This window comes from Rosa chinensis, chromosome 1 (assembly GCF_002994745.2).
Source record: "Rosa chinensis cultivar Old Blush chromosome 1, RchiOBHm-V2, whole genome shotgun sequence".
In the NCBI taxonomy this organism is placed as follows: domain Eukaryota; kingdom Viridiplantae; phylum Streptophyta; class Magnoliopsida; order Rosales; family Rosaceae; genus Rosa; species Rosa chinensis.
Window position 1 is genome coordinate 52,333,878 of NC_037088.1, and position 15,718 is coordinate 52,349,595.

Here is a 15,718-nt window from a genome sequence, read left to right on the forward strand (position 1 = left end):
CCTTCCTAGACATCACACTTACTTTGAGTGAGCCTACTTTGAAGAAAAACTAAACCATTGGCATTTACTACAAAAATATATGGCAATTGCCTATTACATCTCTTGGAAAAATAAAGACTTAAACAGAATTGGCGATCTATTGATCCCAGCCAGATTTGTAGTCTTCAACCCTTCACTCTAGATCATCTACTTGATCTTCCTGTTCCATATAGTGAGCTTCTCTTGCTTCACAATATGCTTTGTAAGCGGTGACAATTTCTTCACAAGCTCTACAAATGTGTGCCCAATGATCAGACACTCCACATCAACAACATACATCTCTTTGCTCAAACTCTATTGATTGAGGCGATTTGAAAGCGTCATTTAGATGGCTCTTAGTGTTGGTGGCGCCACCAACATGGCCAGAGGCATTGCCTCCCTCTCTCTTTCCCCGTTGACCTCTTCGGTTCCGTGTTCGCCTATTTTGGTGGTTACCTTCCCAAGTAGAGCGATTATATGAATCAGAACGTCCAAATGTATCCCTAAGATTAGGGTTTCGCTCTTGGCGCCCTCTCTTTGGGGCGCGACTATAATTGGATTCCGGAATATGCTCTGTTACCACGGATCTCGAATTATAGTTCTTCACAAGGATGTTGTCATGCTTTTCAGTGACATTCATAGCTCCAATAAGCTCATGAAACCTTGTGATCCGTTTTGCAGTAATATCGATTCGATAGTTCTTAGCAACCATCAATGCAGAGACGAGGAAGGTGGAGAGAGACTTCTAAATCAACATCGCATTTATGATCTTTTTACCACAGAATTTCATTAAGGATTTAATGCGAAGTGCTTCCGAGTTGTAGTCAAGAACTGACTTGAAATCACAAAAGCGGGGGCTATGCCATCTCACTTCTAAATCAGGAAGCAGGGAGTCACGGACGTTGCCAAATCTTTCTTCGAGTGAGACCCACAGCCTTTTGGGGTCTTCTTCATTCATACACTCGTACTTGAGCGAATCATCCATATGACGAGTCATTAGGTCTTTCGCCTTATTTCCCTCTAAGGCTGCTCTATTTACTTCTAAAGCTTGAGTTTGCTCAACAGTTAGCATGTCCTGGTTAGGCTCGAGAATCATATCCAGGATTCCATCGGCCTTGAGATGCTGGCGGACATCACGAACCCACCTATGATATCCAGAGCCAGTTGTTCCCAATGGAGCAAAATCCAATTTGTTCAGGTTACTCATCCTGAAAGAGAACAAGAAATTAGGGTTAGTTTCGGAGCGAAATAGGCTACCACGAAAACATATAAAATTTCTGAGCATAATCGCTTTCAAGAAATTAGGAATTTCTGAGTGTAGTCGCTTCCAAGAAATTCGATTCCAAGATATATTGGATTAGATCGAAACAATGACGTAAGTGGTTGATCATAAATTCTCTACAAACTCTTAAGTTTGGAGATCTCAACAAGCTCTAAGCTTGAAGTGAACACGAACCCCCACAGTTCGGCTTAATTTGGTCTCCCCTATGATGAAGAAAGGGGGGTAGAAAAAGGGAGGTTGCAAGTCCCCGAAAAAGAAGAGAAATTGAATTTAAAAACTCTAAAAAAAGGGGAACGTTTAGTAAAAAATACCTCGAAATAGGTCGCCGAGAAATTTGGCAGGAAAAAGTTGCCGGAAAATGGCATGAAAATCTGCCGGAAAAGTCGCCGGAAGTCGTTGACCTGTGTTGACCGAGTTACTGACGTGGTAGATCAGCTGACGTGGGCGGCGGTGGTATCTGGGGTTTGAAGGCTACGAAATTATGGTTTCAGGGTTAAGGCTTCGTACTGATAATGTGTTTTAGGGAATCAGAATAACAAGTTTCGGATTCTATTGCGGTTCATGTTGGACATGATCTTCATTGGAAACTCTTAAAGAGCTTGGGCTTCTGGGCTTCGGCTTGGGCTCCTGGGCTACGGCTCGGGCTTGGGCTCGGGCTCGGCTTGGGCCTCTGGGCTGCAGCTTTTCCTTTCTCCTTTTTTTTTTTCTTCTTTTCCTGCTGCCGGTTTCTGCTGGACTTTCAATCGGTCGGTTCAGCAATGTTTTGGTCGGTTTTTGTGATATTTCTTCCGGTTCCTAAATCTTCAGGTGGAGGAGCTTCTTGTGACAAAATTTGGTGGAAATTGGAGGTCCAGAAGTTGGTGAACCGGTGGAATATTTGTTGCGGGTTGTATGGAGCTTCCGGTGGCCGGTTCGGTAGGTTTCAGGCCGGTTCTTGGGGTAGCGCTGCCGGTTCTAGACTCCTGGGATTGAGTGCTTCAAGGTGTGAGGTGTAGGCAGAAAAGGCTTCAAGGTTTTGTATTCGGATTCAAGGTTTTTAGCTTCTTGAATCAGGGTTTGGGCTTCGTGCTAATAACGTGTTTAAGGAAAACTGAATTAGGAGAGAATTGAGTCGTACTTTCATTGATAATAGGGGCCTCTTTATATAGAGGATTACAAGCATAGAGATAGAGTTGTACATAGAAATATAATCGTACATTAATTGGATATCTCCTAAGATTCTCTGAGAATATCTCTAATATAAACCATATTTCAACTAGAGTAAGTAACCTCGAGTTTGGGCCAGACACATATTCTGGATTTACTTGAACACTACCAAAATTATTGTATATGTTCAAATATGATCAAAGGGCAGTAAGATTGAATTTGGGTTGACCTGTTATAAAATTTGAAATTTCTATTTTTGTTTTTCAATTATCTCGTAGGGCCCAACAGATTTTCTTGAGTTATCCAATGTGGCGTCTCTCTTCATAATTGCTAATTGTTATTTGTCAAAACCCAAACTCCCCATAACCTCCCACAGTTTTGAAGAAGGTAAAATGCAACCTTTCTCCCTCACTCTGAAATTTCTTGTTTTCTACTAGTGAAATACAGTTTTTTTTTTAAGAAATAATGCTTTGTTCTTCTTCTTTTCAAAGTGTAGGTATTGACTAAACCCAAATCATCGTTCTTTATACATTTCTTCTAGTCCAGAATTGTCTTTCTTTCATTCAAGGATAATGATATTGACATAAAAACCATCAAATGCTATTGGTTTTCTTTTCCTTGTAACTTCCAGAATACTAGAATATTAACCTGTCATGATCAACTCCAATTTGTTAATATTATACTACACCTCAATAATTGGTGCCCACAATGTGTTTCTTCAATTGGCTGATTGCTTTTCAGTATTGTGAACAAGATCTCTGGCTTGATTATAATTTTTCTTTTTTTCTTTTTTTCTATTTATGATTTTTTGCAGTATTGAAGTGATTGTATTGTCAAGCAGATTCTTCAATGGCTGATGGGGCTTGGCCAAGGCTATACAGCTGCTACAAGTGCCAGAACCATATATGCTGTCATGATGATATTGTCTCTAAATCTTTTCAGGTGATGAACTCATTTGTGATTGATTTCTGCTTAAAAGTTTGGTCTGGTGTGTAACTAATAATCAAGAACATGATATGAAATGTTCAGAATGTTTTGCATATGAATCTTAATGTGCATATAGACGTGCACTGCCTGGAAGCGATCCATGTGGTATATGCTTTGCTTTATGTAAAGGGTTACATTAGAAGAGATCGAACGCTAATCAATCATATTCTTAATTTGGATGACTATGTGCTTTGTTTTGTTAGGCTGAAAGTGGCAGAGCCTTTCTGTTCTCTCATGCAATAAATGTGGTTCAAGGGCCTAAAGAGGACCGGCGACTCATCACCGGCCTCCACACAGTTGCTGATGTACACTGCAGCGATTGCGGGGAGGTGTTGGGTTGGAAATATGTAAAAGCTTACGAACAGTTGCAGAAGTACAAAGAAGGGAAATTTGTGATTGCAAAGTTCAAGATTGTCAAGGCAAACTGGTAGCAAGGAGCAGTTGGGTTTGTGGAATTCACTTTGTTTCATTGTTCATACATTATTCCATTCATCATGTACAAAGAAGTCCTTTTCAATGGATTAACCATATGCTTTTGTGAGTAAATAATCATATCCCCAGTTCGATATTTGTGCTTGAGCTGGAATATTCTCTCTTTCACCTAAACTTAAGATGGTTGGTTAGATGGAATTATTTGAATGGGGTCATGATTCACAATTCGGAAACATAACATACCAAATGAATGACGATAGAACATTGAATGACAATTGAACAGTACCCTATGTTTTAGGGATTGTTAACCTTATCTTGCTAAGGACATGATGTGTGATAGGAAGGAAGAAAGCTAGATGTTGCCTCACCAATGGTGTGGATGAAAGGTGTGAACTACTGGTCCTTGTGGTACTTCTGTGGAGAATCTGAACTATGTCTATACCTTTTGCTTTATACCTCTTGTGATGTCTACTTTTCATTCGATGCAGTACATTTCCGAAGAAGATTAAGCCTTCGGAGGCATAGAAACAGTGGCGAAGTTCTGAGGAAATACTGGGATAAATATTGTGATGAGGCTGAGATATATACAATGGGCATAATGCCTCACATAAGAAGAAAATAAAGGTATAAGCAAAAGAAAAGAAACCGAAAGGTACTGAACCAATAGGGAAGTGTCAGGTTGTTCTACACAAGCTGGGCAAAGGTCCTCTTCATATTAGACTTTGGAACATCTGGTAGAGATGATACCACTAAACTTGCTTGTTTGCCACACAAGCTAAAGAAGAAGAAACTCGTGGTTTCTGGTTGTGCTGTTCCAGAATCCAGATTGCCCCAAAAATAAACTGTGACACTAAATACATTGTTCTTGCTTCCTTTGTGGAGAAGAAATTGATGAGTGGTACTCTGGTTTCCCCTCACGAAAACGAGATTAAAGTTGCGTCTGAAACGCTGGAGGATGTGATTTAACACTTGCTTGCTTTCTTGAGTTTCTTCGAAACAAATCAAAGAAGAGCTGAAGAGATGACATCAATCTATGTACATTGATTTAGAACGCCATAAGGGATACACAACTTTGGAATATTAAAAATCAGAATATTGGCTGGTAGGATTCTTGGGGGGATTTGGGGCTGTTTTCTACTTTTCTTCATGTAGGCGACTCATTTTCATTCTTGGGGAACTTGGCACCAAATCTGTTCATCCGTGACAGATTTGGGGATTGATCATGCGTATGTGTGGGGGCTCTCGAGTTAAAAGACATGCTAACTTTTAACTGTAACTGCCCGCCGCCCAAAATAATACGTGACAAATCGGCCTCATTGAATTTTACTTTCTCATATATAGACGTTCAGTGTGGTCCTAACATGTGTCTTGTTCTGTCAGTTGCATGATGGATATGATATTTGTGCCTTTGTGAATACAGATATCGGAAGGAATATACATTTATGAATGAAATGATCGATCTTTTGACAGATAGTTTGACATGCTATGACGTTACCTGCGAGATCGGAATCAAGACCTTTAATCAGACGAAGTTAGGGTTAAATTCTTAATTTGGATTCACAATCTAGCTGTAAACACAGAGCATTTTCCTCTGCCTCGTTTAGGGATCATCCCATTTGGGGTTTAAAAAACACGAGTAGTGCTAACGACTTGTCCGTGAAGGTGACAAGAAAATTTGGAAATTTCATGAATGTTGCATCACTCATAAAATAGAAGGATGGTGCATTATTTCTTGATGAGGACAAGAAGCTTGGCCTACCCCTTTTTCTCAATCCAGTCTTTACTAGCTACTCCTTTCTAAGAAGTCCTTTCTTATTAACCTTTTCCTCTTTCCAAGGCACCGATATGTTATTGTCAAGTTGGTTGGGAGCTTAAGAGTTAAAGAAGATGGTGTCGGTTCTGGATTGATGATTAAAGCAAATACGATTATTCACTGTAGTGTGTTGGAGTCGTTGTGAAAATAAAATATCCTCTAATTTCTTGCCAACTCTACATAAACTCATTAGTCTCTACCACAACCTAACAAACATTGCTAGCTCGGCATGTAAACTTATGTCGGAAATAGTTTTAAGTTTTTTGAGTTCCGTAATTGTCTAACATAGTATCAAAGCTAGAGTTTTGTGTTCAAGATGCTGGTTAACATGCTAATCTCCTACCTGTCACAGACGTTTATCATCACTGGCCTACAGGTGTAGGATTTCTGCTAAGAGTCCCCAAAGTATTGATTATCAGTGAAAAGAAAATAGTGGACGTCAGATATTATCATCCTTGACAGAGCAACAAGATACAAGAATCCAAAAAGAAATTGATAAAAGAGACACAGTAAGGAAGCTTCATAGAAGCCAAACTCCAAGACAATATAAGCTATTCTCTCAATCTTGATAGAGGACGTTTAGCCCACCAATAAGAACTTTCCCGGAAACCGTTAATATTGGACTAAAAAAGAAAAATAATCCCAAAAAAGAAGAAAATAAAATCAATGTCAGATGGTGACGTTGAAAATTTTTGGCCCTCCACATAAGTTGTTCCTTGATGCATCAACCGTCCATTTGATGTTCAAATTTCACTATCAGATGGTTTGGCATGTATTCCATGATTCCATGATGTGTGGATTCCATAAGAACTAAACAAGTGGATGGCCAAGATTGAAAGAAAATCATGCCCAATTAGTGGCACTAAGTTTCACAAAGCAATGATTATTCATTTTGATCACTTAGCTTAGCTCTCTAGCTCTTAAACTAAGCAAAGAAACTGTCCAATGTCTATAAAGGCCTAGCTAAGCATTGTATATATAGAGAGACATTCTTATTGGTTCTTCAAGTCTTTCTGATATTGGTTGCTGTTTCATATATTTTTTCCAGTATCAATATGGGGAGCAATGGAACAACTGAATACAAGGACTTGTTACCAGTGATGGCAGAGAAGCTGGATGTGGAGACCTTTGTGTCCGAGCTATGTGGAGGTTTTCGACTTCTGGCAGACCCCGAAAGTGGGCTGATCACCGCGGAGAGCCTGAAGAAGAATTCTGCGCTTCTCGGAATGGAGGGGATGAGCAAAGAGGATGCTGAGGGCATGGTTAGGGAAGGTGATCTTGATGGAGACGGCGTGCTGAATGAGACGGAGTTCTGTATTCTCATGGTGAGGCTGAGTCCAGGGATGATGGAAGATGCAGAGACTTGGCTTGAGAAAGCTCTTGAACAAGAGCTAAAGAAATCCTGATCATATGATGATCAACATGAGTCTTCGATGGTATGCAATTTTTACGGTAGCTGAATGTAAAGATCAATGTGTTTTTACAACTTGGTAAGGCTGTAAGCTACTGTTCAATAATGTTGTTAAAGTTGTTGATTGGAGAATTTGTTACCTCGCAGATGAGAACTTCCTCAGATAATGCCTTTTTTTAGTGACAAGAAAGAAGTAATAATATATGATGATGGATCCCATTTGATACAATCAATGATAGAAGTCCTTGTGTCACATAGTAGAAAATAAGTTGTGATTCCATGGCTAGTAGGAGGAGCCATGTTGAACTTAAGAGCAACTGAGCAAGTCCACTCATTGAGGTTGGCAGGTCAATATTATTCACTGCTTTTTGTCTTTCATTTCCACCATTTTTCTTGACCAGTCAGATACTGTTCACAAAAAGTCACTGATTGTCAATTGGCAGGTCAAGAAATTGACCCAGAGTAACTTTTTGTGAACAGTATCTGACTGGTCAAGAAAAAATGTGGAAATGAAAGGCAAAAAATAGTGAATAGTATTGACCTGCCAACCTCAACGGGTGGACTTGCTCTAAAGGGCTGCAGGCATATTCCAAAAGCTAGGATTGTTTGCCGCATATCATGGTTTTGTACCATACATGATTTCATCGACTTAGAAAATAACCAGCTTTGATTCTAAATACATAACCGGCTTTGATTCTAAATACAATAGCAAATAAAATGTTTTCATTCATACCTCCTTTATTGGTATGCAGACCTCCTCTCATTTAAATTAATAAATAAATAAACTTGTGTAAGCAAAACAGAACGCGTCTCTCCAACTCTTCTAGTTTTCCATGTTTTCTAACTTTTAGTCCTCAATTTCTTAAACCTCTCCAATGGTCGTGCAAGTGTGCTGCATCAGGTATCTGGTTGAATGAAAAACTGCTTCTTCAATTTGGTTGTATATATATGCAGACATGTATGGTAAATTTATCTGTTTTGTCCTTAATCAATCAAGTTTATACAAAATTTCTCCTATACTAGGTAAATGGACTTCCATACGTTTCTATCATTCCTCGATGACTTTCGACCACCAACAAATCTACAAATTGATTAAACTCAACCCCATTGTTTCCTCTATATATATCCTTCGTTCCATCAATGAGCAACATCTAAATTGATCCAATTGTAAGAACAGTTTGTCAAATGGATTGTCAACAAAGAGGACGACTAATGTTGCTAGAGAATGGCACATGGAGTGGAGTTGTAGAAGTTCGAAGAATAGGAGGTCTAGCTAGAAAAATAATGGGCAAAATGGGAAGTTTGGTAGTACAAAGTATGGTGGGAGGTCCAAATACCATTACATGAGGTTTGAATATAACTACTGTAGCGAATATCTACAAATAAAAGAGAACTTAAACATGTCCAAATTGATCCAAGAGCGAACTGTCCTCTCTCAAAACCTTAAAGGCAAGCTCTTTCCATTTAGTAGGTTGACATGAAGGGGCAAGTGTTTTTTTTTTTTTTTTTTTTTTGGGTAAGTAAAAATGATGGCCAAATGAACTATCACTCTGAGACCGAAAGCAACTTGGGTATGACCCCTTCTCAAAAGATGTTTTTCACAAGATGGGGTTCGAACTAGAGACCTATTACTAAGAGGATCCCTACAGCGTCCGCTCCATTTGCAGCCTAACATGCTTTTACTAGACCAACCCCATTGGGTCAAAGAGGCAAGTGTTTTGACAAAACCAAAATTCTGGTTGCTGCCATTTGCACATGGTGGAAGAACTGCTCAGAATGCAACTAGGTTTCCCCTGGGTGACACTATTCTTGGAAGAGTATGATATGACCATAGCTAATCTTCTGAGCGAAATACTAATTTGTGAGGTGGCCATAAAAGAAATTAAAGGAAAATACTAGCCAAACCATTATATATATTTATTTAAACAGTAGAGCAGAGGTACTAATGTGATAATACCGGCAAACTTAGAAATCAAAGGAATCCATTAGGCATATAATTAACATACATCGAGAAGAACCTCGAGTACTATCATAACATTCTCTTTCTACCTATAGCTATTACTAAAACCACCAGAGTAACATCTTGAGCCCACTACTGCAACTGAATCAGTCCGACTTCATGTTCTTGATCTTCGAATAGGGGAGCGACTGTAAGTAAAAGATGGATCAGGCAATGATATGGATGTGACCCAAAACAGCTCGAAAGCAAATTGAACAAAAGAAACGGTAAAGCTCGATACCTACCTGCGGTATCTGCCATATTCCGGACTCGCATTTCTTCCATAATCAGGACTCCTGCGCCTGTCATACACTGGACCATTGTACCTACCATAAGCTGGGCTGCGGGCACGACCATAATCAGGACTTGGACGCCTGCGATACACAGGACTTGGTGACCTCCTATAAGGACTATCCACATGCCTTCCATAACCACCTCTTCTAGGACTATCATAACGTCGCTCACCTCTCTCATCATCATCTCTCAGAGCATACTCAACGGAAACCACTCGGTCTAGTATCTTGCTACAAGAATGATAAAACTTTGCTTCAGTTTGCCAACCTTTTAGTCAAGAGAGTTAACCAAGTAAGAAAACAAACAAATTACTTACCTCAAGTGCGTAGCCGCAAGGGCTTTGGTAGCTTCTTCCTGAGTGTCAAACTGCACAAATGCAAAGTTCCGCCGAATTCTGACATTAAGAACCTTCCCATAGGGGTCAAAGTGTCTTTCAATATCCGAAACCCGGGTGCGAAGGGGATCAAAGTTGATGACAAACAAGGTTTTTGTGGGCCTCTGGTTTGCCACAGATTTAGACCCATCAAGATGATGACCACGTTCACGACCGCGTTCACCCTGATGAGATTAAGTTGTTTTGGATTAGAACAGATAGAATGATGTTTAGAGAAGCTCAGTAAATTAAGAAAAAAGAACGAACAAACAGACAACAATCCAAATAGAGAACATGAAAAAGAGCATTGAAAAACAGAAAAGGAAAAAACATTATACCCTAGCCCATTCCACAGATAATCTGCGCCTGTCATAACCAAATGGCCTGTCATCAAGGTGATGGATAGCATCTTCAGCATCCCGATCATTATCAAGATACACAAAAGCAAAACCTGAAACAGAGGGGAGAAAAATCAGGAGCAGAAAAGTGCAAGAGAATCACTGGCATATAACCCACTTAGCAGAGACATCAGCCTCAAATATCTTTGCCCTGGCACAAACTAAAGTAAATACGACACCTGATAGTGAGGGGCTGATGCACATAAGACTGTAGAGGCATTGCATGATGAACTAAATGATGATGGTTGCATAATAAAGGTTTAAATCCAAAGGTTCAAGTCTGAGAAGTCATTGCTAAGCATGCTTCGCCATTCAGAGAGCACGGTTTCAATAATGGAAGACAAGGCATGACAGAAAGCAAAGTTCCCCCTATTATCAGTGATTGAAGGCATGTTCAATAATCTCCTAGAACAGTGGTGAACTGGTGAAAAGCATGGCATGACAAATGACTGATCCAACTATGACCATTCTTGTCAAATGGCAACTTTAAGCATTGATGGAGTGTGTGAGTGACGGATGAGCGAGTGAAGAAATGCGGGATGTTGCTATCTGATTGATCCAACTATGACCATTCTTGTCAAATGGCAACTTTAAGCGATGAAGGAGTGGGTGAGTGACGGATGAGCGAGTGAAGAAAATGCAGGATGTTGCTATCTGATTGATCCAACTATGACCATTCTTGTCAAATGGCAACTTTAAGCGATGATGGAGTGGGTGAGTGACGGATGGGCGAGTGAACAAAATGCAGAATGTTGCTATCTGATTGATGCTATCTGAGAATGTAGTGGTACAGAACCAGGCAACCAGGAAGGTTTCCTTTCCAAATTAAAATTTTGGCAGTGATGTTGGCGAGCCCAGATAGAAGCTCAGTTCATTTTCCCTTAGTAAACAAGTTCCTGCGTCAAAAGAAACACTTAAAATGCAGAGATTTTCTCCAATGAAATTGAAACTTGTGGCCGCCACTTCCCTTTCATCCAGGAAAAGGGGCCATGGGATATACAAGCTACTTGCTACAGTAGCCATATATCCATAGCCAGCCAACTGGAGTTTATACCAAAACGCTTACTTTTAAGTTTTAACAAAAAAAATCAAAAGATTTGGTACAATTGTTCCAGCTAGGAGCACTGGCAACTGAAATTAGCGCCCTTAGCAAACTGAAACAAGCTAAGCATTCATCTTTATAACTTGACATTAATATCGGGCCAATAAAAATGCAGGAATCAAAACCTAACCAAGCAGACTAGTCCTACCATAATGTAAATTTTCCCCAGAAATTTACTAAAAATTTACACAGAATAGAACAGTACTTTCATATCCCAGCTCAGAAAAAAAAAATAATCAAATAATCAACCCCAACCCAAGAAAGAACAGAACTTTTTACTGGACAGATAGAAATAAATCATACCAGTTTTCATGTCCACTCGATCAACCTTCCCGAACTTGGAGAACAGCCGCTCCAAATCCGATTGCCGAGTATCGTTCTCAAAGTTGCCGACGAAAATGGCCCTCATTCTGGAAGCTACACGTTACCGCCAAAATTACAGAATACCCTACGAAACCCAAATTACAAATTACATAAAGAACCAGAAAAACAATGGAACACAGAGTGCTGTGCTCAATTCTCAAGAAAAATTGGAGGAAAGGAGACAACTTTGGGGTGGAAGCAGAGAGGAACAGTAATTAATTGATAGAAAAATTAAGATAATTCAGTAATACCTGAAAGGCCGAAACAGAGAGAGGAAGAGAAACCCTAGAATAGAGAAATAGAGATAGAGGAGGTAAAGTTATATATCCAAACGAAGCCTAATTCGGCAGGGAATGGGGGGCTACGTATTATCCGTCCGATTCTATTAGCCTAAACCTAATTGGGCTGTTAGGAGGACAGGGCTTTTGATATGAGAACCATTTGACCCGCTAAAACTATGGGAGCCCGTCTGATGAGAGCCATTATAATGAGGATTTTTGTGTTAGATTCATTTTTCGATCACATTTCTGTAAATTAACCGTTAGATATTTAGATATTTATGTGTAGATCATTCATGCAATCTTTTAACCAAATTGAAAATCGTTAAGGCATTCATAATAGTGATTTATTAAGAATCATGTTTGACAGATTTGGTTCGTCCATTGATTTGATCTAGTTCGGTTAACTTGAAAGAAAATTTTCAGAAGTGATCTACTCATGCATACATAAACATCTAACAGGTGATTTGGCATGATGTAATCGAAAAGTGAGTCTCTTAAATCGTTGATTAGAAAGTCTTCAACTAGTCCTCATTATTAGTGGTCCTCATTAGAAGAACTCCCCTAAAACAATTAGTCAAACCAATTTTTTTTTTCCTTTTTCTGCTAACCTTCAAACGATGAACAAGTGATCAGGAATTTTGTAGTCGCCTGTTTTTGAATTAAAATTTCTTTTAGGAGCCCAAGAACTATCATTCTGAGAGCTGTAATCCAAATCTTTTCAAATTTTGTCTAATTCTAAATACAGAATAAAAAAAAATTTATAATACGGGAACACTAACTTCCCAACAAAATGTTTGTCAACAAATGTTTTGTTTTTAATTTTTCTTTAATTTAATCTAAATTGAAACGTATCACTTCTGTTGGTTAAAGTGTTGTGTAATTGGCTTTTATTGGTACATTACATCTTTGTTTACACTCCTTCAAAGAGACTTGTGAAGTTAATCTGGATGCTATATAACTAGGACTTTCTAATCCCTAGTTGACATGCATCAAAATCAACTCCCGATGCCCAATATGCTTACCCAAATTTTTTTAGAAGCCCAAGAATTGCTCTTCCAAGATCAATGATCCAGAATCCCTTCAAATTTTCAATAATTATATTTTAAAACAAATTAAGAAACATAAAAGGAACGCTGGTGTGTTTTGCATATTAGTATTAGGCCATCTCCAGTAGGAGGGCCAAATTCTTGACCTATTTTTGGACTCCAGCAAAGAATTCCTATAGTGCTATAAAGTGGGGCGAGATCATTAGGGGAGTGGGGAGAGCTACATATAGCTCTTCGGAAGCAAATCAAATGCCACAAAAATATCACCTTTGGAATCAAATAGTGGTCCTTAATTAATAGATACGTACATACATTCATTTGGACTGTTGTGATTTAGTTTGATTGTGCTCAATTTATAAGCACATACATACAATGTGTATATATATATATATATATATATATATATATATATATATATATATTTAATTGTACAACGCTAATATATACATATAGTATATATATCTAAAGAATTAATTTTAGTCTACATAAAAATATTATTATAATAAAATAAAATCATAAATTTAGAAAGCATAATGTAAAACTATTGAAAAGAGAAAAAAAAAATTTGAAATAAAGGGCTGGTGCGGCTGCACTCAAGCCTTGATTAATGAAACTGCCGAATATAAGGGGGGGGGGACATTGAGCCTAAACCCCTTATTACAATAAGCATCTAGAGAACGTCCCAAAATAATATCAGAAGTCTCTATAAAATATATGTATTCTAGCATGCACCAACTAGCAAAGAGTGTTCTACCAGCTGCTTCATTTGTTTTGAAATAGCGGTGAAAAAAGTTAAAATTTAGCTCTACCTTATTAGAGATGGTTCATAAGCATTCCAATAAAGAATAATATTTACACAACTAAAATATAGCCTTGGCCCTAATATACACATGCATTACTGGAGATGGCCTTGGGGTCTTATCATCGAGTAGTTGGCAAATGTCATATTGCAATTTTGTTTTCAGTTTCTTAAATTAACCAAAATCGAGACCTAATCCGCTCAACTCCTCTAGTGTTGAGTCTTATCATCTAGTCGTTGGCAATTGTCATATTGCAATTTTGTTTTGAGTTTCTTTTAATTTAACCATAATCGGGACCTAATCAAGTGTTAAAGTGGCATGTAGTAGACTAGTAGGCTTTATTGGTATGATATATCTTTGTCCGCATTTCTTCAAAGAGACTCGAAAAGTCCTTATTATAGCATGGATTTTGATAAAAATTTGAATCATGTGCGTACCTTGAAAAGAAATTTAGAGATTGAGAAGATGAAAAACGTTCTAATTCCAGGGGCTGTTGGGGCACCTTCTTGGGGTTCTAGCTAAATGATCTCCCCATTCTCCCAGTCATTTGGGTGGTAACTACTCCGTGGACTTTGGTTGATATGTAATTTATTCCTACGTAATCAAGGTTCAGGCCAATAGTAATTGTTTGTTAAGAGAGCTTTTCTTTTAGGGATAATGCTCATACACCCCGATTCTACCAAAATACTTCCCCAAAACCCCAGCTAATTATTTCCTTTCCCTTTCACACAAGTATCTGTCTCTTTCTTTCTCACTTGCACAAACTCTCACTTTTTCTTCCAGCTGTACCCTTGTGATGTTTATATATATTTAATATTTCTGTTACGATTATGAAACGTGGTGGGCCCATTCTCAAAATTATTTAAACAGAAGTCTGTTAGTTTTCATCTTGCATTCAAAGATAAACAGTACGATTTACTATTCATAATTTCGATCGTTGACAGACTCGAATTAGTAGCTATCTGCAAACATACTGAAAAAGAACTGCAAACAGAAAAAGAAAAATTGAGAAAATTGAAGGCTTATAGAGATAAGCTTAATAGAGAATCCCCCAACTATTGGGATATCATTTATAGACTTCAAAATAGAATTTATAAAATAGAAGAAGAGATAGAAAATCTCTTATATGTTCGGAAAGAGGAACAAAAACCTCTTGATTACTTGAGCATTGGTTAGATCCGCACCCAACTGGTATCAGAGCTTATAAAAGGCTCAAAGGAGAACCCCTCCTTAATGGGGACAATGTCAGAATTGTTATTAGAGAAAATAAATTCTCTACTAAAAGCTTCTGATGAGAAATATCAGAAGATGTTACTAGAAATATCTAGATGTCAGTCGACACTAGAAACAATACCTGCTATAATCCACCAATTAGAAAGATTGGAAAACAAACTGGATTATATCAAAGATCTTCCAAAAACGGAAGAAGAAAGACTGACAAGTGTCAGTAGAAAAATCAAAGAACAGCAAAAAACGCTGGATTCTATACTGAAGGACAAGAAATTGCCTACAGTAAAAAAGAAGACTAATGGATTCAAACCATTAGAAAAACCAGACTCAAATCATGTTCCTAATATGATTTTTCTGGAACCATCTACTAGTCAGTCTAGTATCCGGTATGAAAACCCGGAAAAAAGAGAAATGAAGATGTTAAGCATCTTTGAAAAAAAGAAAGGAGTTCAACTCCTAAATTCTGAAGAATTTGAATACAATGAAATCGAGCATGAGGTTAAAAACTCCTCAATTCCAAAGCTAGATTTCAAACAAATCTACAGACGGGGAACATTTGACCTGATGGACAGCCATCATTTCAAAATACTTGAATTCACAACCCCCTCAACAACAGGAGAAACAGATCTCTTGATGATTACCCCTGCTGAAGTTGCCAGAGCACAAGCAAAGAAGTATCAATTTATGCACATTGGAGCAGTCCAAGTCGGCATAAAACTATTGGCAAGAGAAGGCATCAACTG

General features: G+C 38.3%; 3 protein-coding genes across 6 annotated transcripts; 2 read left to right on the forward strand and 1 right to left on the reverse strand.

The window, feature by feature from the left end:
- The first annotated feature begins 2,734 nt into the window (after positions 1-2,734).
- On the forward strand, positions 2,735-4,001 carry LOC112181550 (protein yippee-like At4g27745). 2 transcript variants are annotated; one of them, XM_024319923.2, is made up of 3 exons: positions 2,735-2,833; positions 3,261-3,388; positions 3,637-4,001. In XM_024319923.2, the coding sequence occupies exons 2-3, from the start codon at positions 3,296-3,298 to the stop codon at positions 3,862-3,864; spliced, it is 321 nt and encodes a 106-aa protein (XP_024175691.1). In that variant the 5' UTR covers positions 2,735-2,833; positions 3,261-3,295; the 3' UTR covers positions 3,865-4,001. The 2 variants fall into 2 exon arrangements, with proteins under 2 accessions (XP_024175691.1, XP_024175690.1); XM_024319922.2 differs by lacking the exon at positions 2,735-2,833 and adding an exon at positions 2,867-2,942.
- Positions 4,002-6,563: 2,562 nt separating this feature from the next.
- LOC112196218 (calcium-binding protein KIC) lies at positions 6,564-7,322 on the forward strand. Its single transcript, XM_024336533.2, has one exon. The coding sequence runs from the start codon at positions 6,734-6,736 to the stop codon at positions 7,082-7,084; it is 351 nt and encodes a 116-aa protein (XP_024192301.1). The 5' UTR covers positions 6,564-6,733; the 3' UTR covers positions 7,085-7,322.
- A 1,648-nt stretch (positions 7,323-8,970) lies between these two features.
- On the reverse strand, positions 8,971-12,021 carry LOC112182091 (serine/arginine-rich splicing factor RS31). Of its 3 annotated transcripts, none has more exons than XM_024320523.2 (6): positions 11,559-11,697; positions 10,333-11,049; positions 10,094-10,206; positions 9,699-9,940; positions 9,334-9,612; positions 8,971-9,237 (listed from the first exon to the last, which is right to left on the reverse strand). In XM_024320523.2, exons 2-6 carry the CDS (start codon positions 10,376-10,378, stop codon positions 9,207-9,209), a joined length of 711 nt encoding a protein of 236 aa, XP_024176291.1. In that variant the 5' UTR covers positions 10,379-11,049; positions 11,559-11,697; the 3' UTR covers positions 8,971-9,206. The 3 variants fall into 3 exon arrangements, with proteins under 3 accessions (XP_024176291.1, XP_040368383.1, XP_024176289.1); XM_040512449.1 differs by lacking the exon at positions 10,333-11,049 and adding an exon at positions 11,870-11,899 and having other exon boundaries at positions 8,972-9,237; positions 11,559-11,672; XM_024320521.2 differs by lacking the exon at positions 10,333-11,049 and adding an exon at positions 11,870-12,021 and having other exon boundaries at positions 8,983-9,237; positions 11,559-11,703.
- Between the last annotated feature and the right edge of the window lie 3,697 nt (positions 12,022-15,718).